The sequence below is a fragment of the Malus sylvestris genome, chromosome 7 (genome assembly GCF_916048215.2).
Source record: "Malus sylvestris chromosome 7, drMalSylv7.2, whole genome shotgun sequence".
Taxonomy (NCBI): Eukaryota; Viridiplantae; Streptophyta; class Magnoliopsida; order Rosales; family Rosaceae; genus Malus; species Malus sylvestris.
In genome coordinates this window covers 4,928,694-4,952,750 of record NC_062266.1, presented here as the reverse complement: position 1 = coordinate 4,952,750, position 24,057 = coordinate 4,928,694, and the positions used below count along the sequence as shown (strand labels likewise).

Here is a 24,057-nt window from a genome sequence, read left to right as displayed (position 1 = left end):
AGAAGAGGGAGGAAGGGAGCTGGGTCGGGGTCGGGGCGCGGGGGAGGGGACGGGAGGAGGGTAGTGGGAGGAAGAAAATAAAAAAAAATAAAATACAAACCCAAATCTGCAAGAAGAAGAAGAAGAGGGAGGAAGGGAGCTGGGTCGGCGTGGGGGCGCGGGGGGGGGGGGACGGGAGGAGGGTCATCGGAGGAAGAAAATCAAAAAAAAAAAAAAAAAAGAAACCCAGATTTGCAAGAAGAAGAAGAGGGAGGAAGGGAGTTGGGTTGGGGTGGGGGAGGGTCGCTGGGCGCGGGGGGAAGAAGAAGAAGAAGAAGAGGGAGGAAGGGAGCTTGGTCGGGGTGGGGGGGAGGGTCGCTGGGCGCGGGGGGGGGGGGGGTGGGAACGGGAGGGGGGTTCTTCTTCTTCTTCTGGTCACTGGGGGAGGGACAAATTTTTTTTTTTCTTTTCCTCCTTCTTCTTCTCCTTCTTTTCCTCCTTCTGATCGCTGGTTGCAGATGTGGGTTTCAATTTTTTCTTTTTTTGGTTGAGAAAATTCATGTTTTTAAAAAAAAATTAAAATTTTTTTTTTGCCACGTGGCAGATATTTGGTAGTCACGTGGCACAAATGTGGCAGCCACGTCAGCATTTAACGGATTAATGGATGGAAAATCTAACGGATGTATTATATTGAAATAAAATAGTACTTGAGGTATGAAAGTGAAATGTTTTAAAGTTGTTGTATGGGGTTGTAATAAACCTCAAAACCTGAGGGGCTACTGTGTAATTTACCCTATATTTTACCATCTCAATTTTAGATCAAATTACAAATTCATACCTTATTTTTTGCAGATTGCAATGTCACATCTTAATTTACGAATTTGTTGCAATATCATACCGCTTTCTGTTTGTCGATTTGTTTGTTAACTCCTGCATGGCAAGCACAGGGCCTACTCCCTCGTCTAACTTGAACTCCATGTGGCTTTATAAAGTACGTGGATCCTGTCATTGATTGACACGTGAACTGATTTTTAAACTAAAATATATATATAGAAAAGTTAAAAAGTTAAATAATGAAAAGGGTCTAACAAAACTAATTGTTTTTAATGAAATTTTATTAATACCAGGCGGTGATAGTATTGTAAATAAGTCGAAGTTTGGGTTCGGTAGTAGGATCATAAATAAGTTGAAATTTGGTTGCACAAACAACTGTTTATTATGAAACAATCAATATTTATTAATAAATACTCAGCTATGAAGAAGTAATCATGCACAAAGTTTAATTTATTTATGATACTGTCATTAAACTTTAACTTTGTGTGATACAATACAACCGTCAAACCTTAACTTATTTACGATATTGTCACTGTCGCCTTTCTTCAATTTACATACAACACTACAACTATCCCTTGTTTTTGTCCTTGTTATTAATAAAAGTTTATTAAATATTTTTCAATTAAAATTCAAAGGGAAAAAAGACGGAAAAAATAATCATAATAATTTACTAAACTCCAAAAGTAATTCAACATAATACACATGAGAAAAAGAAGATGCACAATTTAAAAGGGCCGGGGGCTGCGCAACTTAGGAACTTTTTTATCACTAAAAATTTGTTGCTATTTGTGGAAAACTTATCGCAGTGTTTCGATTTAATAATATTATGATACTATTAGAGATGAGATACAACGAAACAAGTAAAATAAAAATTCATTTCGTATACGTTGTTCTCTAATCACTGCCACTTGTGTTAGGACTTGTCGCATTGGAGATGCTCTTATTTTTGCCGATTATGTTAGTTCTTATAATACAATTTTTCCAATTGTGTTTATTTACACCATTGGATATGCTCTTAGGATCTAATGTTGACGTTCCCTCTTCTTTTTGTCAATTAATTATAAGTTTGATGCTCATTTTTAATATATAATAACCATATTTGGAGTGATCAAAAATAACACCGTCCTTAAATAAAAAAATATTTTAACTATTTGAGTTATAAACTCTTTTTATCTTTAGAACGCTACTTGACTGCTCAAGACGTGTCCATCTAAAATTGGATGTAAGCAGAAGCTCCTGCTGAAACGTTGAGCAGCAAGTATTTTCCTTATCTTTAATACTAATGAATAAGTGAGTTTAGCTTTTAGTAGTATATGATTGATGTGACCACTAACAAACGAATCAATTGTCAAGCAAATATTTGAGAATGCGGTATTGGTCAATTTTTCTTTTAAAATTGTAATGGTCTTACTGATTTTCATTTTGAACTTTAATTTTAGACACATATCCACTTAAACTCTTATAATTATTCAATTTTCCCTCTGTTGTGAATATTTTTCTAAATTTAATTGTTTACTTTTGCTAATGGAGGTCACCTCCATGGCCTGGTCGTGTAAGAGAGTTTTAGAATTGGTTTGAGATTGTGGTGCTTTCAGAAAAAATAACTTATTAAAAAATCTGGAATGCTAAAGTGTTTGGTAAAACAAAAAAAGTGTTTTTTTTTAAGAAAACTTCTATCAATAAAAGTAGAAAAGCATAGAAAAACAGAAACAAGGTTTACCATGCTTTTAAAAAAATGTTTTTTTTTTCTTCAATGCTTATTTAATGAAATTTTTAAATGGCAAGTATACCTCCACATGTTTTACAAAATTACAATCTTTGTCCTTACATTATTGTCTTTGACAATTATTATATCACATTAAATACTATATCATTTTTAGTCATTTAACATACTTATAGCAATTTATATAAAAATTTATCAAACACTTAGACACTATTTTTTTATTAAAAACACTTTTATAAAAAAAAAATTACCAAACACTTAATAACTTTATTTTATATTTTATATTTTCACAGTATAGAGACAGTTTTATTTTTTTTTTAAAGCACAGTACTATCAAGTATCAACCTAGCCCTTAAAGAGGGAGAGAAAATTTAAAGAAAAAGAAAAAAATATATATATGAATTGAGGAAAATAACTTTTCTACTTTTTGAATCTGCAAACTGGCAAAAGTTAATAATGGAATGCTGTGAAAAGCTGCAAGGATAAGGATTGTTTGCCCTCCACTTTTGGTGCTTTTTTCGTGCCCTTCTGTTTTGTGTGGTCACGTTTAAGCCATATTAATATTTATATTGTTTTTTTTATAGATATAATAAGACAAAATGAATAGTAATATAAAATGTTGACGTGGCTTAACCGTGACCACACAAAACAGGAGGGCACGGAAAAAGCACCGAAAGTGGAGGGCAAACAATCTTTGTCCAAGCTGCAAACGTGGCAAAAGTTAATAATGGAATGTTGGAAGGAAAAATTGAGGACCTGATTGTCTACCCTCCCCCATCCCATATCATTTCCATCCCCTCCTATTTTTGTGGTCACGGTTAAGCGACGTCAACATTTTATATTTCTATTGTTTTTTGTCTTATTATTTCTATAAAAAAATCAATATAAAATGTTAACGTGGCTTAACCGTGACCATATAAATAGGAGGGGATGGAAAGTGTATGAGATGGGGAGGGCAGACAATCCAGGTCCAAAAATTCAAGTGTTCTGAAGAAAAAAAAACTATTTCTGCTATGCTATGAGAATAAACTTATTTTTACTGCTTCATGTTTTCAGTTTTTTTTTCATCCAAAACTGTGAAAATAAGTTGTTTTTAAGTGTTTACCAATTACCTTTTTGGCTCAGCTTATTTTTATAGCCACTTTTTATAAAATTACCTCAGTACCAAACCAGTACTAAAGAGCATGTGAAATTTATGAAAGAAAAAATTAAAATAAAGTTGAATATTGACCGAATTCTCAAGTTTAGAGAGGAAATCGACAAATATCTCAAATTTCATTTGAGAATAGGCTTTCACCGCGTCATCAACAAAACTCAGCCCAACAACAGTCCCTAATCCGCTAATTACAATCCTAATGGTGTTTTGCTTTCTTTCCTTGTCGTGTAAATAACAACAGTTAACGCAAATCTCATTATTTTATCCTGATAAATCTACACCATATATTTTACTTCTTATACTGGAAATTTTGCAGTTCACTGGATCTTGATTCCATCCCATTAATATTAGTATTTTATTTTTGTTCACATTTAATTTTTGTCATATTTTCCATGCTGGTTCTCGTCCAATGCCTTCAATGATTATGATTTTACTGCATTTGTAGTTGGAGGACAATTTTAATGGTATGGCACACCGTCATGTGACGTCCACAAGATATATGGAAACAAACTTACTCATGTCTTTATCATTGACATGAGACGTCATGGCCAATAATTATCAATAATAGGATACCATGGGAGCGGTGTACGGTGCCATATAAGTCCCTCTCCTGCAGATGACGCATGCATTGATGTTATTTTACTTTTCTTGTTAATATTAATCCTGACGTATACAAAAACCAAAAGTTTAATATCTCCCTCTCCTCCTCCTCAGTCAGCCTGAAACAGGATCAAACAGATTCAGAGAGCCATTTTTCGGGGTTTGGGTTCGAAGCGATTGATTGTCGAAGAATGGCTGAGGAGTGCAGAGAGACGCTGTTGAAGAAGGATTACTATGACGATTGTCCCGGCTGCGTGATGGAACAGCGCAAAGAGCTGCAGAGAGGCCTTCCTATTAAAATGCTTGTTTCTATATGGATTATTGTTCTTTCAGCTTGTAAGAAAAGCACTTTTTTTTTTCTTTCTGATTTTGTTTATCATTTTTCTTGAACCGAATTTGAAAATGGTTTTCGAATTCATCCTCATTGTGTCGCATTACACTTCCATTTTCTTGTGAATAATGTGAGATGTATGTATGATATATAACCCAGTGGAGAAACTAATTTTGCAATCCATGTTGAAATTAATTGAAAACGTGAAAAGGAAATTCAGATATATGCTTTTATAGGTGCTTTCAGAAACAGCTACTACCCGGACAACATGAAATTAGTGAAAGGCTTGCTGCATGATGATCTTACAGTTTGATTGCTTTGTCACTCCCGAAATGATTAATCGATTATTTGAAGTAATGTTTATATCTGCACTGTCTTCTAATTTCTTTCAAATGTTTTCGCCCTCTCGTGATCGCTTTCCAGCGCTGCCGATATCATCTCTCTTTCCATTCCTTTATTTTATGGTGAGTATGAATACTGTTGTTACTTGCAATTCTTAAATTTTATGAAAAATACAACCTTCAAAACCCGTTGAAGTCGACTTGGTATCTCAAGATTCCAAATTATTGTGTGCAGATTAGGGATTTGCATATTGCTAAAAGAGAGGAAGACATTGGCTACTATGCTGGGTATGTAGGTGAGTTGATGATTGTCACGACTTACCTTTCTTATTCTTCACCATTTTGTTCCTTAACGAGTGTCTTTAAAAACTTTTGTACATTGTGAAGGGGCTTCATATATGATCGGCAGAGGTCTGACATCAATTTTTTGGGGAATGGTGGCTGATCGCTATGGTCGGAAACCTGTCATAATTATAGGGACTGTTGCAGTGTTAGTAACTTCTGCTCTGCAATTGAGTTTCAATTTGATAACTTGGCTGTTTTCCTCAACGCTCTTCACAGCGTATTTACAAATTATTTTTACTATTTATTGGCACAGGGTTATTTTCAACACTCTATTCGGACTCAGTGTAAACTTTTGGATGGCCATTTCTACACGATTTCTTCTTGGAAGTTTGAATGGTTTACTTGGGCCGATTAAGGTACTGTACTGTGTCATATATGATTTGATAATTGTCATTGCAAGTGTACAACCACGTATGTAATGTCCCGGTTACTTAGAATATACGATTTAACTGCATGACCAGGCATACGCTAGTGAAGCCTTCCGAGAAGAACACCAAGCTTTAGGCATGTCAACAGTAAGCCACATTGGCCTCTGGATTCTGCAACTTCTTATAATAGATGTTGTACATCATCAACATTGAGAGTTATCCTCTTTTTTCAGGTTAGTGTAGCCTGGGGTATCGGATTGATCATTGGCCCAGCTTTGGGAGGTTTCTTGGCCCAGGTAATTCTACTTGCTGCAGTGAAAATCATGGGGAGTAGATCATTTTACGCTAGCACACGGTACAATAACACTTGGGAATTAGTTTGAAGGCTTAAAGCAAGCATGAGGTGTAACAGTCGTTTTGAATTAGTCCTGGGGTTAGAGTACGAGAAGGTTGGTTTTCGAAGGAATAGGCTAAATAGAGCAATTAATGGCTCATTGTCGAGAGTACGCTTAGTGAAAATCATGGTGTAGCAGATGATTTTAGTATTTGAAGGCTGTTTCCTGCGAGTTTAAGGTTGTGGGATACCAAAATGATCTAATTCCACCATGTCTGTATAATATGATGACTCTTCAGAGCTATTGGACACTAAAGAAGAAATTATTCTATTTCTTTGTTATTTTTTTCTGGTTGAACTCTCTCTCTCTCTCTCTCTCTCTCTCTTATCGTTTTGTTTTCTAGATTATTAATGGGACGCTCCTAACAATTTTATGCAGCCAGCAGACAAATTTCCAAGTATATTTTCCCAAAACTCTATATTTGGGAGGTAAAGTTGGGCTACTTATTTAAGTGTACTGCAGTGGGATTGTCAAGTTTCAGCTGTTTTCTTATTATTTGTTTGTTGCACTATGATGTTTGTGAAATTCTCATGCAGGTTTCCGTATTTCTTGCCTTGCCTATGTATATCGGTATTTGCATTTGGAGTAGCCGTTGCTTGTTTCTGGCTTCCGGTACGCATTTAGTAAATATTCCTTTATGATGAGTTTCTTTTATTTTTTTCTCTCATTGTTTTGGCCTCTTATATTTCTTTAGCTTATAACATAACTTGCTCAAATTTCTCATCACGTAGAGGCCTCGCTTACTGCCCTGCAGTACATCTTCACACCGTTCCTGGATAATAAGTACCTGTTAATACCAAGTTCCATTCTTATAATGTCCAATTATATACCCTGTCCGTTCTATACACTCATTCTTCCTAGCATGCCTTAACTTATTTTTACATGATTGAGAAGATTTCAGACATCTTGTCCCTTACATTTCGTACTTAATTTTCGTACTCTTTAACTCTTTATTTGAATTTAACTTCTTGAGGATCCTCAAGAAAAGAGAAACTAGTAATGCTTGGTTCATCTTCAGCAGATGTTTACATTTACACTTTGACACTGTACGTATTAACAGAAAATGTCCATACCTTGATGGTTGCAGGAAACTTTACACAAGCACGACGGAAAAGCTAGATTACACGATGGTCCTTATGAAGCATTGAAAACTGCATCCGGTGGGTCTGATGCAAATGAAAAGCAAAATACTGAAGAACAAACACCTAAAGAAAACCTCTTCAAGAATTGGCCCTTAATGTCTTCAATCATTGTTTATTCCATTTTCGCACTTTATGACATGGCTTATACAGAGGTAACTTCCGTGCGTTTTTCATGTTAACACAGTATAGCATAATTTGCAGCATCTTTCCTTTTCCTTTTGCTCTCTTTCACTCAAAGTGATGTACTATGTGTTTCTTATGATTCGTTAAACAGATATTCTCATTATGGGCTGTAAGTCCTCGGAAGTTTGGGGGTTTGAGCTTTTCAACTGAGGACGTTGGTGAAGTTCTTTCAATTTCTGGTAATACTCTGATATTCACACATGTTCCTATGTTAAACACATTATGATCTGCATAACATATCTGGGATATTTGCTTAATAAGCAGTCTCTGTTTGTTTCGATTTGTACCTAACTACATATGCAGAATAATGGCTGATAACTTAATCAACTTGTAGGTTTTGGTCTTTTTTTCTTCCAAATTACTCTATATCCATACGTTGAAAGGCTTCTTGGTCCTGTTATGATTGCTCGCATTGGAGGGGTAAGTTTTCGGCTCCTTCTCCCCGTGCATTATACTACCTTCTGCAGTTTAATTCTTTTTGCAAATAATTGTCCTTTGACCTAACTCCTGGTGACCGATATTATTTTTTTTCCTTCGTGTTTTGTTTTGCACATGATTCGTGTGCAGATTATATCCATACCTCTGTTGTCAAGTTACCCGTTTATAGCAATGTTGTCCGGGCTCTCCCTTTCCGTGCTGTTAAACTGTGCATCTGTGCTGAAGAATGTCTTATCCGTATGTGCATCCATGACTTTAGAGCTCATTTACGTAACCCACTGTATGCACCATTATATATTATCTACGAGAAACTGATATAAATTGTTTTACAAGAAACAAAATTTTATCTACAATAATCATAACATGTTACGAAAGCGAAACTCTACTTTTATCTATCCACAGAAATTGATAGTTTATCAATTTTTATTTCCTTTTCTTCCAAAGGAATACTATCTGTTTACCATTTCTTCTCTAATACCGTAATACGTATTGTGCTCTAACTTTTAAATTTTTTCTGTACAATTAGGTCACGATTGTGACTGGCCTGTCCATCCTTCAAAACAAAGCCGTGGTAATTTTATTCTCGGATTAACTATTTAATTCATGTGATCATTGGCTTCGAATATAAACTGTGTCGTAACTTAACCATGATTACACAACAGGACCAAAAGCAAAGAGGTGCGGCAAACGGACTTGCTATGACAGCAATGTCAATGTTCAAGGCAATTGGTCCAGCTGGTGGCGGTGCATTGTAAGTTTAGCTTTCTTTTACTTATAGGCGCTGCTTGAATCAATATTTTCGTACTAGTAAGTACGCCAACTGGGAGTTGAAGTGATTTTGTTATACGATGTTCTTTGTTGGTACTGTTCCATTACATAAGTTTGCGTATACCTTGTACGTTTTGTTCTGCATGTAGTTTGAAGATTACTAGTAGTATTGCGTACTGTAAATCGGAGAAGGCGAGTTTACAAGCATTACAACAGCGTACTTTTTTCGGTGTACATATTGCCTTGCACAATTTACCAACAATATGATTTCGTTTCAACAGGTTTTCTTGGGCACAAAAACGTCGGGATGCTGCTATCCTACCTGGTATCATTCTTGACCAACGTTTCATCCTGGATTTACTGACAGCCCGCATGGTTTAGAAACATAATCGTTTCAAATTTCGATTGCAGGAAGCCAGATGATATTCTTCATCTTGAATGTGATCGAAGCAATCGCAGTTCTGATGACATTCAAGCCATTTCTTACTCTACATGAGTAGATCGAGATCAATGTAAACGGAAGTTCATGTCGATGTCTAAGGAAAATCCCTGGCCACACTGATCTTGTAGCAAGGATATAGCTTAGTAGGAATATTAGACACGATCCTCATTTTTCAAAGGGAAAACATTCTTGGCATTGGAGTTACATGTATCATGACCCTTTTAGGAAGAATATTAGGGTTGCAATCGAGCGATTTTGAGTGTATTCGGTATGCTCAGAGTCTTATCAATTTCAAACTACTGTATATTTTGGCTCTCTATTGAGGTTGAAGATTCAAATGATCAACATTCTTATGGTATGCAAAAAGAGTTGAATTGCCACACAAGGAACTATTCCAGCACATGTAAAACAGAAAGCAATCAAGAAGACCCGAATCGACGTGGGAGTTTATGACTAAATCCCCCAACATGGTATTTGGTTCTTTCTTGTACTGAAAGAAACCGAAAAGACCTCGTCGACGTTGAGAGTAGGATACAAGCATGGCCTTGTTTCGGGGTCTGAAATGTCCTGGCAATATTGTGTATGATGTATGCAGCACCAAACCTGAAGAAGAAAATGAAAGAGTAATGGATGCACGATTGTGACAGTGGGATTTTGATGGGTGTGAATCAGAAGAGCGAGGTTTGAGGGAAGAGAGAAGCAGTGGAAACGTTGGAAAACATGAAAATAGGATAAAATCATGAAAACTAGAATCATGGACTTGTTTGGAAATGCTTTTAAAGTGATTGAAAGGGCTTTCGGTGAAAATATTTTCATTAATGGGCTTTCAGTTATTTTAAATGCACTTCCAAACGAATCCAAGACTTTTGGTGATAATCTCTTAATCCCTTTTCAGTGTTGGACTGAAACTACACAAATTTGTGATCTAACAAGTACAGTGCATGGCCACCACTTTTAGGGTTAGCTTTTTGAAAGCCTGTGCTCACAAAAAATACAATGCATGGTCACCACTTTTAGGGTTAGATGACTTTTGTAGAGGATTGTGTATTGATTAACATACTTATTTTTTTATATTAAAAATACATCATTTAATTTGTAAATTTAATTTAAAATTTTAATTTTCTTAGCATTATCCTTTAAGTAAACACTTCCTTCACAGTAATCTCCCCACACGCTATTGGTAAAGAAGACCAATTTTTTTTGTTCATTTATATGATTGAAGAATAAATAAAAGAAAAGCTACATGGGCTTTTGCTTTTGCATCATGGAAATATATAAACTCCAACAGTTCTTATATAGAATTTGTTATTTATAAATTCCAACATGGATTTTGCTAAAAAAATGTTTTCGATAACAGAACATCTATTAGGAGTACTACAATTTTTTTTAATAAAAATGCAAGTACTTATGAAAAAGTATTTGAGGGTTTTTTGAATAATAAACACTTTTAACTTTTAAAATCCCTTTCGAACAAGTTCTAAGGGGGTGGAGAATTATGGCCAGAAGCACTTTTAGGGTGTGTTTGTTTCCCTTCACTAGCCTTCGCTGGACTGGACTAGACTAATAGTTAGTCCAGTCCCATGTTTGTTACTTCACGGGACTAGCTTTAGTGGGAGTAAGCCGGATTCGCCTCGACTAAGGACCGTGCTAGATGGTCTTAGTGAGAGATGTCATGAACCATGGGACTAGCTAATCCCTTCGATCGCTCTCTGCTCGCGTTCTCTCCCTCTCTCCTCGCCCCCAACCCTGAATCATGAACAAGGACCTCGATTCGAACTTCAATCGGAGAACTCACGAGCTCCGTCGTCTGGTTCACCTCTGCTTAGACCAAGCTCACCGGTCGCGCCCTCCGATTGGGCTCCTTCCTCCTAGACCTCAATTTTCGACGGTAAGGACTTCGAGCTCTGTCATCCTTAACCTCTTCCATTGCTACCTCTGCTCCACTTTGTGTTACATCTACCCCTAATTTAAATTGTATTTTCACTAAGTTTGAGATTATCGTGCTTTTAAAATTGTTTTTGTGTCTTAATTGGTGTGCCCAAGGGGCCCACCCCTTGACTTTGTCCCCCGGTTCCTCTATTCTTTTGCTGCCACGTGGCACTTCTTCCCCACTCTCTCTCTCTTCTCTCTCCTTCCTTCCTGATTCTCCCCCTCACTTTTCTCTCTTCTCTCTTTCTTTCCTCGTGCTCCCTCTCTTTGTGCTATCTCCTCACAGTCGAACCCATACATACACTCAGGTAGCAATCATCACCTCTATCCTTCTTTTTTCTGCATGTTCCAGGAAGCTAGGATTGAAGGAGGATCACCTCAATCTCCACGTGGTTACTGCCATTGTGCAAACATTCTTCCAACGAGATTTCCTCGTCCTTCCGACGTAGGTAAGCTCTAGAATCCCTTGGTTAGTGTTTACATGCAATTATGGGATGAAATTGAGTAGCTTTGATAACTGTAGGACGCAGAAACACCTCGGGAGGACCTCTGCAATTTTTTCGACGATAAACCGTGGTCGTTTGGCCATCTTTCAAGCCATTTTTCGGCCAACTTCGGCCACCACTCGGTCCCCACTTGGTATGATTCTCTTCTCCACATTTCTAGTTACATTTTAGCTTTTGAATCACTCAATTTGGTTAAGTAACGAAGAAGTTATGAAGATTTGAAAATTCCCCAAACCTTCGGCCAAAACCTAGTTTTCCCGACAAGCACCGCCCCTTTCGAGGCTTTTTCTGGCCAAACCATGATGAGTTGCTCGTCGTGCAGGGCATCAATCTCTTCATCTCGTCGAGTACTACAACTTTCATGTTTGGATCACTTGATTTGGATGAGTAACGTAGAAGTTATGAATGTTTAAAGCTAAGGAACTTTCCGGCCAAATTCTGGCCTTCTTCTTCCTTAGGTCCGGCGACCCACCAAACCCAGGCCCTTCGGGCCGTTCCTGCCAAGCCCAAAACCCTGGGCAGCTTAACCCAACCCTTTTATTTAGTATATTTTTCTTATTTTAGTTTCTAAAATGCCCTTTGGGCCATTCCTTTTAAAAACCCAAGCCTTTAAAGGCTTAAGGCCTTCGGGCCGTTCCACCTTAGGCCCTTGACCTTGGGGCCGGGTCCCTAAACCACATTCCCTTAAAACTCCTAAGCCCAAATCCTAAACCCAATTCCCTAAAGCCCTAAACCCAACCCACCTAAAAGTCTAAGTCTAAACCCTTTAACTTTTCAAAACCCTAAACCCTAACCCAAGTCCAAAACCCTTAACCCTGGAACCTCTCCTAGGCTAATTTCGACGTCCTGAATCCGTTTTTGACGTCCGTTTTCCCAAGTTCAATTGCTATTATATAGTTTTATTAATTGGACAATTTATGTGTTTAGGGGCAATTATAGTGGTGTTTATGTCTTCGCTAGTTGTGTGGCTCTTAGGCTGCTAAGTACAGTGAGTGGACCCTTTCTAAAAATGCATGTTTTATAGTAGAAATGCATACATGAAAAGCATGCTTTAATGATTATGTTCTATGAAACATTTTGAGATAACATGCTTACTGAGGCTAGTTTGAATTACTACTATTTTTCCTATAACCCGTGTTCTTATAGAATATCTGATGGATGACGATATGATATTTAGAACATGTTGAGAATACTTCTTTATAGTATAGATGATGGATGACTTTATACTATGAAGTTGCTTTTCAATATATATATGTTCAATGGTTTTGTACTACCTAGTGGTCCTTTCCACTACGGGACGTAGAGATAGATTCTGGTCCGTCTCGGGCGACGGTTTGATGTTGGCATAGGGCCTGGAGTGGGTTTCCCCGGACTATTTAGCACAGGGACGGGGAGCCGGCATGGGGCCTGAAGTGTATTTCCTTTGACTGTCTGCTCAGAGACGGGGAGCCGGCATGGGGTCTGGGGGTTATTGGACATTCACTAGTGATTATTATAAGTTGTGATTTGAGACATTGCATGGCATGCTAGGTTTCGGAAAACCTATGTTTATCATGATATATATGTGTTTTCATAAAACCTGGGGGTTAGTACGTTGATAACTGTTTTTAATATATATATATCAAATTGGTCCACTCATGTTTGTTTTGCGCCCCCTTCAAGACTTAGAATCGAGGCATACAATCCTGGTGTCAAGGTACTTCCGCATTGGCATCTTCGAGTTCTCTTGGTGTAGGACCCATTCTTTTATTCATTCAATTTTATATTATTTCTTTTAGTATTCTAGTTAGTTGTATGCTCTAAACACATTCATTAAATGCATATTCATTAGTCTTTTATATTTATAAGTCTTATTTACTCCTTATTCTCAGCATTTGCATTCAATAAATGGCTTTCGTCACCATCGGGTGTCGGTCAGCACGTGCCTATCCTGATGTTCATGGAATATCGGGATCGGGGCGTGTCACTTTGCCGCTCACATCTCCTTCTTCCTTGCTTTCCACAACCAGAAAACCCATAAAAATTGAACCCAGAAAACCCATAAAAATTGAAAAAACCCAAAAAAGGGGGAAAGAGACAATGGCACATATAAAATGGCAGAGAAATAGGAGAGGGGAATGATGCAGTGGGTGGACAAAAAAATGAGAGAGGAAGATGAAATGGCAGAGAAAGAGGAGAAGGGAATGATGCAATGGGCGGACAAAAAAAATGAGAAAGGAAGATGATTCTAGAAAGGAAGATGAAATGGCAGAGAAAGAGAAGCGGGGAGGGATGCAGTAGGCGGACAAAAAAATGAGAGAAGAAGATGATTCTCGAAAGGAAAATGATAATTTAATAATAAAATATTAGTATATATAGATTAAATTAATGATAAAATATTGTAAATATAAATTTAATAATATAATATATGAGTCTTGCTTTTTAGTCCGACACAACATCAAACGCTTCACTAAATCAGTTCAGCTTATTCCTTGAAGCTAGTCCAATCCGAGATAGTTCGGTGCAACAAACGCACCCTTAGTAATATTTGAAACTTGTTTGAAAGTTTTTTTTTTCTTGAACAAACGATATTATTTACACTAAGAGATGGAGAAATGAGTTAAGCCACATAATGGGTTAGCCATAATAATAAGGTTCAAATTCGTCTTTGGTGAGAATCGAATCTAATATCTCTCATCTACATGTGAAGAGGAATACCACTTGTGAGTGAGAAACCTTAGGTTTGGTTATCGCCAAAGATGAATTTGACCGACATTATTGTTTTACTAACCTATTGCTAGGGTAAGCTCTTTTAGTGTAAATAATATTGTCTATTTAAAAAGAAATTAAAAATAATAATAATAATTTAGGCTTTACGAATTAAAAAAAAATAATATCGTCTATTTAAAAAGAAATTAAAAAAAAATAATTTAGGGTGTCGAAACTCGTGTGGGTATGCGTGACTTTTTTTTTTAAATTTCTTTTTAATAGACGATATTATTTATCCAAATGTTGATTTTAGCGAGTGAATTGGATCGGGTTAGCGGGGTTGGGTCTAAAATGCCACCCGTACACACACGAGTCTCGACACCCTCTCTCTCCAGAATCAGATCTACCCACAGGAGGAGGCACCAGAACACCCAACACCGCCACCGCACCCAAAACCTCTCCCTCTGTTTCTTCGTGCAATGGAAATTCACTGATTAATTCCCCCAAATTCATACCCCCAATTCTCCATCCAAAACCCTAACATTCAAACCCTCAATCATCAATGGAGCAGCTCAAGACCATCGGCCGGGAGCTCGCGATGGGCTCCCAGGGCGGCTTCGGCCAATCCAAGGAGTTCCTCGACCTCGTCAAGTCCATCGGCGAAGCTCGATCCAAGGCGGAGGAGGAGCGCATCGTCCTCCTCGAGATCGAAACCCTTAAACGACGTCTCTCCGAGCCCGATATCCCCAAGCGCAAGATGAAGGAGTACATCATCCGCCTCGTCTACGTCGAAATGCTCGGCCACGACGGCTCCTTCGCCTACATTCACGCCGTTAAGATGACTCACGACGACAACCTCCTCCTCAAGCGCACCGGTTACCTCGCCGTTTCCCTCTTCCTCAGCGACGATCACGATTTGATCATCTTGATCGTCAACACCATCCAGAAGGATCTCAGGTCTGACAATTATCTCGTCGTTTGCGCCGCCCTCAATGCCGTTTGCAAGCTCATCAACGACGAGACTGTGCCTGCCGTTTTGCCCCAGGTCGTCGACCTCCTCGCTCATCCCAAGGAGGCTGTCAGGAAGAAGGCCATCATGGCGCTTCACCGATTTTATCAGAAATCGCCCTCCTCTGTTTCGCATCTGGTGTCAAATTTTCGAAAGCGGCTTTGCGATAACGATCCGGGCGTCATGGGTGCCACGCTCTGCTCGCTTTTCGATCTAATTACCATCGATGCAAATTCTTTTAAGGATTTGGTGGTCAGCTTTGTCAGCATTCTCAAGCAGGTCGCTGAGCGCAGGTTGCCCAAGGCCTACGATTACCATCAGCTTCCGGCGCCCTTTATCCAGGTTTTACTGACTCTGATTGAAGCTAAGCTACTCAGTGTGTGAATTTAGCTTTTTTGGTGTGATTAAGTAATTGACATAATGAGTTCTCTTCATTGTAAAGCGATGTAATTTAGTGATTGAATTTGACAATGCAGATTAGGTTGTTGAAAATTCTAGCATTGTTGGGGAGTGGTGATAAGCAATCGAGTGAGCAGATGTATACAGTAGTTGGCGATATATTTCGGAAGTGCGATTCCTCAAGTAATATTGGAAATGCTGTTCTTTATGAGTGCATTTGTTGCGTTTCTTCCATATATCCCAATCCTAAGTTGTTAGAACAGGCTGCTCAAGTCATCTCAAGATTTTTGAAGGTTTGACATATCTGTACTTTTCACTGGGATTTTGTACAAATTATGGTTTGCATGTAGATCGTTTAGAGGGTTAAACACCAATTCCTTGTTAACTATTTTGTGGACAGAGTGACAGTCATAATTTGAAATATATGGGCATTGATGCCCTTGGTCGACTGATAAAGATTAGTCCAGAGATAGCCGAGCAACACCAACTAGCCGTCATTGATTGCTTAGAGGTGCGAGATTCCCATTTAGTTTAAGGTATTCTCTTTTAGAGTTTTGCTTGTAACTTTTTAAGTTAGTAGAAGTTTGGTGCATGCAGGACCCAGATGATACTTTGAAACGAAAAACGTTTGAACTATTGTACAAGATGACCAAGTCCTCCAATGTGGAAGTGATTGTGGATCGTATGATTGATTACATGATTAGCATTAATGACAACCATTACAAAACTTACATAGCTTCGCGATGTGTGGAGCTTGCAGAGCAATTTGCCCCAAGTAATCAATGGTTTATCCTGGTAAGAGTAATGCATTTTGCTTTTTAGATTCTAGTTCTATCAAGGACAATTTTGTCAATGCTTATTGAACATCCAATGTCATTGACTGTTGTGTTTTCACTGCAGACCATGAATAAAGTCTTTGAACATGCGGGGGATCTAGTGAATGTTAAGGTGGCACATAACTTGATGAAGTTGATCGCCGAGGGATTTGGAGAGGATGATGATGATGCAGATAGTCAGTTGAGATCATCTGCAGTATGTGACTTTGATTTTGCTCTTATGCTCATAACTGGTTTACTCAATATCAATAAAAATATGCCCTCCTAAATTTGACTTCAAAGGTTTCTGTTAAACTCTAAAAGAAATTTGTCCCTTAAATTGTTAGATTCCTCATGGTTCCATAAAGACCATCTACAATTGATGGGAAAAGCATGGAGACATCATTTTGGAAGAATCCGTCGTTACTTTAAAAAATTTGATTTTTAAACCTACAGGGCCATGTGTTCTAATTTGTATGAAATTATGTAATTACCTTCAAGCTTGTGTCTCTTTGTTGTTTGTTCTCATATTTCTCCATTATTTCTTAATCTTTGATCTGTCCCACCACACTACCACCACCTCCTTGTCTACCGTTGAACTGATGGGGGGAACAATGAGCAATTTAGTGTGTACCAACACCAAATTATGTTTAGGGCGACGGACTAGATTTCAGGGGCATTAGCAAACTATCCCATATAATGTATATTGTAGCCAACAGTGGGCTAGCTGATTTCCATCACCAAGGAGTTTGTTATTTGAACCAAGTTGTAGTTATTATGTAGAGGGATAGAGGGATAATGGGTTGGTTTTGCAAAACAACCACTGGATCTATGTTTTTTTTTTGTTCTGTTCTTTTCACCCGTCTTTGCATATCTCCTGTTCTTTGAAAACTTCAGAGTTAGATTTTCTTTGAGATGTAGTTTACCTCATTGAGAAAGAAGCATTACTTGTTACTGCTATGTTCTTTGAGATTATATGATAGTAGCATGTTTACAACACTTGTGCATTGCTTGCTTCTGCACTCTGTCATAAACCAGCTCCTTTCTTTTTCTCTTGTTGCGTATGGTAAAGAAAAATCTTCTTCATGTGCAGGTGGAGTCATATTTGCGTATAATTGGTGAGCCAAAGCTTCCATCTGTATTTCTTCAGGTACATTATGTCCTCTGTACTTTTGTTCTTTTATGTTAATTTTTTTAACGAACTTTCCTGTCGATATCTTACTTTTTGGTTGTGATCTCAGGTCATTTGTTGGGTTTTGGGAGAATATGGAACTGCTGATGGAAAATATTCTGCTTCCTATATCACTGGGAAGTTATGTGATGTTGCAGAGGCATATTCAAATGATGAATCCGTCAAGGTACTCCTCGAACTCAGATTTCTGTAACTAGAATTTGCATTATCTGAATTTGTATTTTAGTTTGAGTCGAAGGTATTTCCATGCATCTTAAATTGGATATTAGTTCATGGTAGAATTGTATAAAAATTGATACAATTTGGTTTGTAAATATTTAAGATGAATATAAGGCTCTGTTTCATTTCCTTTTCTCAATAATATATTTTTAAATTGAGGTGCTTCTTGTTCAGAATAAGTTATACATGGTGGCAAGCTGTTAACATCTACGAAACTGAATGATTGGATTGTCATTTTCGTAGTTTTAATAACTATGCTTCCCATGTGAACATTTATGCACTGTGCTCGTTATTTATTTTTTTTTTTTTTGGAGTTTTAATTAATTTTCAATGAAGAAGAGGTCGCACTTGGTGCGATGGCAAGTGCCTTCGCCCATGAGCGGTAGGTCTCGGGTTCGAGACTTGGGAGCAGCCTCTCCATAAAATGGGGGTAAGGCTAACCCTCATTCACCTCTCCCAGACCCTGCGTAAAGCGGGAGCCTTGTGCACTGGGTACGACCTTTTTAATTAATTTTCTATGAAGGGTCTGTCAGCCTTCTTCTGTTTATGGGTTTGGATTTTATTTTTCTGCTACCTTTTGGTAATACTATCCTACTCCTAAACGGGATGATGATTCTATAGTTTTTCACTTGACTGGGGAAGCAAAATAATACCATCCTACTCCTAAACTGCATATTTTGAGTGTTGGATTTGTTCTGGTAACTGGATGATGATTTTATAGTTTTTCACTTGACTGGGGAAGCAAAATGCTCAGTAAGATGCACTTAACGTGATTCTTTTTTCTTCGGTGTCTCTCGAACTAATATTTTATTTAAAAAAAAACCCATCAAAAGTAGAATTTTGGGTTAGAAAAAAAGTCTCCGATCTGCCAAAAGTGCGCATAAAGCTTTTGCAAAAAATTCCTCAAGTGCTGAAAGAAAATTGTGCTCTGGCATGGTTTGGAACGGTCCAGTTGTGACCTGTATGCCTATGGATCTTCAAAGGGAGGCCCACAACGGGGCCTGTTAGCTCAGTGGTAATAAGAATTGAAATCAAAAGAATATGTTTGATCACAATTAAAACAAATATATATTTTTTATAGAAATTAAAAGGTATTTTAAATAAGTAGGTTCTCATGTGTAGCTGTAGAAGCATGAGAGCTTTTGGAAAATATATAGATGAACAAACCTTTTATTTTCCATTTGATTAAGAAGTAAATGTAATTTTAATCCTCTATTTAGATTTTCATGCTGAAGGGCGTTTCTTCTCTTTTCCTTTTTGTTGATGTTTGAAGAAAAATTTATGCAAAGAATTCTATTCTGTATGCTATGTTACCTGGTTGAACTTTTCTTCTCTCATTTTGATGTTTGGTTATCTATTCATAGAAAACTCACCATTCGTGTTGTGTTTATTTTATGTTTATGCTTGTTTCTTATTTGTTGAAACTAAAGTGATTATGTTCTTCTTTTACAGGCTTATGCCGTTACAGCAATCATGAAAATATATGCGTTTGAAATATCAGCTGGGAGAAATGTTGATTTCCTACCTGAGGTGCATTTAATGAACTCTTTAATCCTAAGTTCACTTTTATAAGAATATAAATGACCATGCTTCTAGTGTCTGCTTAGGTTTGAACATCATCTCATATTGATCTTGATTTTGTAGCATGAAGTGAAATTGTATGTAAGGCTGCATGTAGTCATACCTTTCCTATCCTTTTAACAATTGAATGGCTATCTGACAAGAAACCGATTCAGTGTAATTTTCTTTTCTAATCAATGTTTTTTTCTAAATTTATTTATTTGTTTGCCTTAATTTTAAGTATGTTATACTCTCTGTTTTGAAGAAATTATAATTTGATGGTTTGACTTGGATAAGTTCGAAGATAAATCTGAAAGAGAAGTTTTAGAGTTGTAGTGATATATGAATATTTGTACATTGAGTTCTTTGGACAGAACTTACAAGATAACATTTACCTAATCAATGGTTAGCTAATAGCTATATTGTCATGTTCATTTTGTTTTGCCTCGTCATGGAGGTACTTTCGATTGAAAACAAATTTTTATTCCCTTGCAGTGTCAATCTTTGGTGGAAGAACTATCAGCTTCTCACTCAACAGATCTGCAGCAGCGTGCATATGAATTGCAAGCTGTCATTAGCTTAGATGCTCCTGCTGTTGAGAGTATAATGCCACCAGACGCAAGTTGTGAAGACATTGAGGTCATATTTGTTTGCATTATCAAATATTAACTATTACAGTAGACCTGCATTTCTCCTTTTCCTCTTATTTGGCAATTGGATTAGCGTCTGAACATCCTGTTTTCTAATAGTCAGGTCTAATGGTTATTTAGCCTTGTGATTGCATTAAGATTGGTGAGCCTTTTACTGTATATGCCAAATGATTTTTTCCATTTGTTATCGACTCTGTTTTCTGATATATTTACATGTTGGGTCACTGGATTGTTCAAGTGATTTATTCACATGGAACCACAACAACAACAACAACAAAGCCTTTTCCCACTTCCTTTAAACAAACATTTTTAGAGTCCGATCCTGATATCCTCTGACAACTCAAAAACATTGTATCACTTTCATTATTTTCAGGTTTGTTTTACTGAATTATTATGCTTGGTAAACATTTTTTGAGATCTATTAGATATAACCCTTAATTAATTTGACGTGGGGTCCATCAAAAGTGAACTATGTATTTGTCTCATAAAAATGTATTTCTCAGAGCTTATTGTAATGCGACATAATTCACTGTTCCAAGTCACAATAATATCTTTCTCGTGTTTATAATTATCTTGATGAAATGTAGTTCACTTTTTGACATCATGATGATACATGTGGTATGTGTTTCATGGATGCATTATCAAAAAACATGATGCAACATTATTCATTTTCGACAATAATGCAACGTGATATATAGATCCAGAAGAATGTTACTCAAGATACAAATATGAAAAATGAACATGTATCCTACACGAGACTGCTAGCTTTGCTTACTATTCAAATATACCCTATATGTCTTACTAATGATATAAAGTTTGAGAAAATGTAGCCACCATGTGTTAAGAAGTGTGACAATTGTAATGCCATTAACTATATCTTTTAAACACCAAACAGTCAGCTCAACCTTTATTAAATTGTACATTGAAATTTTTTTTGGAAAAGATCTTGGTTTAGATGAAAAATTCACGATCAGTTTATGACTTAAATTTCTTACTTGACTAACATGGGTGAACCTTGGTACCATATGGATACTGATCGAGTGATTCAACTTGGTATTGTACGACATGCTGTAGTTAGTTTCTTGACTTCGGTGCTCCTTGGTCTTTGCATCTTGTTTCTTCCCTTAGTTGTGGCCCTGTGGGTGCTCTTTTGAAAGGTTTTGCATATTTCTCTAGTAATCCGGAAAACCTAGATTTTGGATTATGCCTTGCATGTACACCATCTCTTGTAGAGGTGATTTATCTTAAATGAGAATTAAATTTATAATTATATATATATACACACACACAAACTAATATCTTCATCTTCTTTTGCAGATTGATAAAAACCTTTCATTCCTCAATGGCTATGTCCAAGAAGCACTAGAAAAAGGTGCTCAGCCCTATATTCCTGAGAATGAGCGCTCTGGAGTGTTAGATATCAGCAACTTTGGAAACCAAGATCACCATGAAGCTTTAACCCATAGTCTTAAGTTTGAGGCATATGAGCTTCCAAAGCCAGTAATGCCATCAAGAGTTCCTCCAGCTGCAGTTGCTTCCTCAACTGAGCTTGTTCCAGTGCCTGAACCATCTTATGCAAGGGAGACCCGCCAGCCTGCATCATTGCCATCTGTGTCAGATGCAGGATCATCAGAACTTAAGCTACGACTCGACGGTGTTCAAAAAAAATGGGGCAGGCCAACATATTCTTCTTCTGCATCGCCGAGCACGAATTCTTCAAGTTCTACTTCCCACAAAACAACGAATGGGGTCACTCAAGTAGATAGCGTGGGCGCTTCGAATTCAAAAGCCCGTGATACTTATGATTCGAGGCGGCCACAGGTTGAAATTTCTCCAGAAAAGCAGAAGCTTGCCTCTTCACTGTTTGGAGGTCCATCAAAAACCGAGAAGAGGCCATCTTCTGCCAACCATAAGGCGTCTAAGGCGAGTACCCATACTTCAGAGAAGTCCCAAGCGCCAAAGGCAGCAGCTGTACAAGCTGAAGTTAATCGTGAACCTGCTCCAGACTTGCTCGACTTGGGTGACTCAACTAGTAGTAGTTCTGTTCCGGCCATAGATCCTTTCAAGCAGTTAGAAGGGCTTCTTGATCAAACTGATGTCGCATCGAATGTGAACCATGGTACAGCAGGTGCTGCTAAGACACCTGATTTTATGGGATTATATGCAGATACACCTGTCAGTGGGCTCGGTAGCAGTGTTGGGGATCTTTTGCCGACCAACAGAGATGAGTTTAATCTTACATCTGAGTTATCAAATGCCACAAGGACTGCTCAAGGCGGGGTAACACAGTTTAATAAGGGTCCTAACCCTAAAGATGCCTTGGAAAAGGATTCACTTGTAAGGCAGATGGGCGTGACGCCAACAAGTCCGAATCCCAACTTGTTTCGAGATTTGCTTGGCTAAACTGTTCAAATAGCGGAACTTGGGTCATGATTGCTGGTGAATATTTTCTTTGTGGTCTTTCGGAGTGGCTTGCTGTATGATAGGAAACGCTACTCGTTCATGAGTATCAAGGCCACATGAAGAGTTGTGGAGACACCCATACGGAGTGCTTTAATCTCCAGGAGCGGTGGGGAAAAAAATCAGGTATAGGCTCGTATTTGCTTGGATGCTGTCGAGACAATTCAACGTGGAGCTTTTTCTTTGCGGCTCGTAGGAAATACGGATCTGTCGTGCATGTTTGTGTACATGTACACTGCTCTGGCTTGTTATAATGTTGTATGAAGTGAGTTTGTGTTGTTGTTTTAGGGACATTGGTTCCTCCTTTTGGTAAGTTTTACGTGGCGTCGGTTCAAATTGTAAGTTGTAGACTCTAGTTGTTGTCCTTTTGACATTGTTGAGCCCCTTTTGTATTTTTTTTGGTGGATGGAATTGAACATTCAAACATCTATAGCACCCACTCACACATGCAATCACAGTAAGTAATAATGCTCCTTGGGAGAATGGAGAAGCTTTCCTCCCTTCTTTTTCCATCTCTTATCCAAGCTCTATCACATAAAATGGACAACCATCATTAGATCTTAATTCAACTGTTAGGGCCTGTTTGATGATCATTTCTTTTTCGGGAGTTTTAATGAAACTCTACCGGTACTGTTTATTTTTAACAAAAATGACATTTTTACTGTAAAAAATCTGATACTATTCGCTCACAAAACCTTTTTTTGTCATTTTGATTAAAACTTAAATTTTCAAACTTTTTTCATTAGTTTTCCTTTCTTTTTTAGATGTAATGATGCTGAAAGCGCTGAGGTTGCTACTGATTGGGATATATAGATTAATGTTACACTATCAGCACGTGTCATATTAAAATACGTGGTAAGAGTAGAATTTTTCAAAGAAATACCTGACGATCACATCAAACCATACACGACTCATTTGTTTATCCTTTTTTTTTGTTTGAAACTTTTTACCCTCAAAACACTACATTAAGAAGACCAACCTAACCCAAGTAGATTATTTATCCTTCATTTATTTTATTTTATTACCGATAAACAAAGTATAGTGCTATTCACACACCCTTGTTAATTTTTGTCCGTTGAGCTTCTTTAATTCATTCAATCAGATAGTCAGAAATTGAGAGGAATGTGTAAGAGATAAAAATGGGTTTGTCAATACCACCATGCCACCACCCTCAAAAAAAACTCAAAAAGTATTGAATGAAAACCTTCAAATCTCCGGAACCAAAATTCCCAATACCACCAGAAAGAAATTTTGGAGAGAAAAAAAACGAAGAGAGAGACTAAAATGTGGAGCATCCTTCCTTCCAAAAATCCTGCATGCATTAACAAGCCTGCCTCTTCGAAGGGCTATACCGCATAAGGAAGCTATGCTAGGAAATCTACCAACCCTATTAACAAGGAAGCTAGACTGTGAAGCACATCCTCCACCGAATTGTAAGCATGTATGACAACGCCAATGAACTAGGAATCGACAACCCATAAGATTAATCCACGTGGTGCCCTATGATTGGACAAGTTGACCCGCCCGGCACCTCTCCATCGCCAGAAATCAGCAGCAGAGAAATGGGTTTAGTTTAGTTTAGGTA

General features: G+C 37.6%; 2 protein-coding genes across 2 annotated transcripts; both read left to right on the top strand.

The window, feature by feature from the left end:
• The first annotated feature begins 4,338 nt into the window (after positions 1-4,338).
• On the top strand, positions 4,339-9,411 carry LOC126629476 (protein ZINC INDUCED FACILITATOR 1-like). The gene is made up of 17 exons (XM_050299518.1): positions 4,339-4,628; positions 5,047-5,087; positions 5,200-5,260; positions 5,352-5,454; positions 5,563-5,665; positions 5,771-5,824; positions 5,911-5,973; positions 6,451-6,500; positions 6,609-6,684; positions 7,160-7,366; positions 7,489-7,576; positions 7,732-7,817; positions 7,965-8,072; positions 8,362-8,406; positions 8,498-8,586; positions 8,885-8,928; positions 9,015-9,411. Exons 1-17 carry the CDS (start codon positions 4,484-4,486, stop codon positions 9,101-9,103), a joined length of 1,452 nt encoding a protein of 483 aa, XP_050155475.1. The 5' UTR covers positions 4,339-4,483; the 3' UTR covers positions 9,104-9,411.
• Positions 9,412-14,485: 5,074 nt separating this feature from the next.
• On the top strand, positions 14,486-22,984 carry LOC126629472 (AP-4 complex subunit epsilon-like). Its single transcript, XM_050299515.1, has 10 exons — positions 14,486-15,519; positions 15,654-15,869; positions 15,977-16,087; positions 16,174-16,371; positions 16,477-16,608; positions 17,485-17,541; positions 17,633-17,749; positions 19,255-19,332; positions 19,858-20,001; positions 21,330-22,984. Exons 1-10 carry the CDS (start codon positions 14,731-14,733, stop codon positions 22,413-22,415), a joined length of 2,928 nt encoding a protein of 975 aa, XP_050155472.1. The 5' UTR covers positions 14,486-14,730; the 3' UTR covers positions 22,416-22,984.
• The last annotated feature ends 1,073 nt before the right edge of the window (positions 22,985-24,057 follow it).

Coding starts and splice junctions, on each gene's coding strand:
- LOC126629476 (XM_050299518.1), top strand. CDS start 4,484: ATGGCTGAGGAGTGCAGAGAGACGCTGTTGAAGAAGGATTACTATGAC. Junction 5,088..5,199: donor TTCCATTCCTTTATTTTATG/GTGAGTATGAAT, acceptor TATTGTGTGCAG/ATTAGGGATTTGCATATTGC. Junction 8,929..9,014: donor GGATGCTGCTATCCTACCTG/GTATCATTCTTG, acceptor TTTCGATTGCAG/GAAGCCAGATGATATTCTTC.
- LOC126629472 (XM_050299515.1), top strand. CDS start 14,731: ATGGAGCAGCTCAAGACCATCGGCCGGGAGCTCGCGATGGGCTCCCAG. Junction 17,542..17,632: donor TTCCATCTGTATTTCTTCAG/GTACATTATGTC, acceptor TTGTGATCTCAG/GTCATTTGTTGGGTTTTGGG. Junction 17,750..19,254: donor CAAATGATGAATCCGTCAAG/GTACTCCTCGAA, acceptor CTTCTTTTACAG/GCTTATGCCGTTACAGCAAT.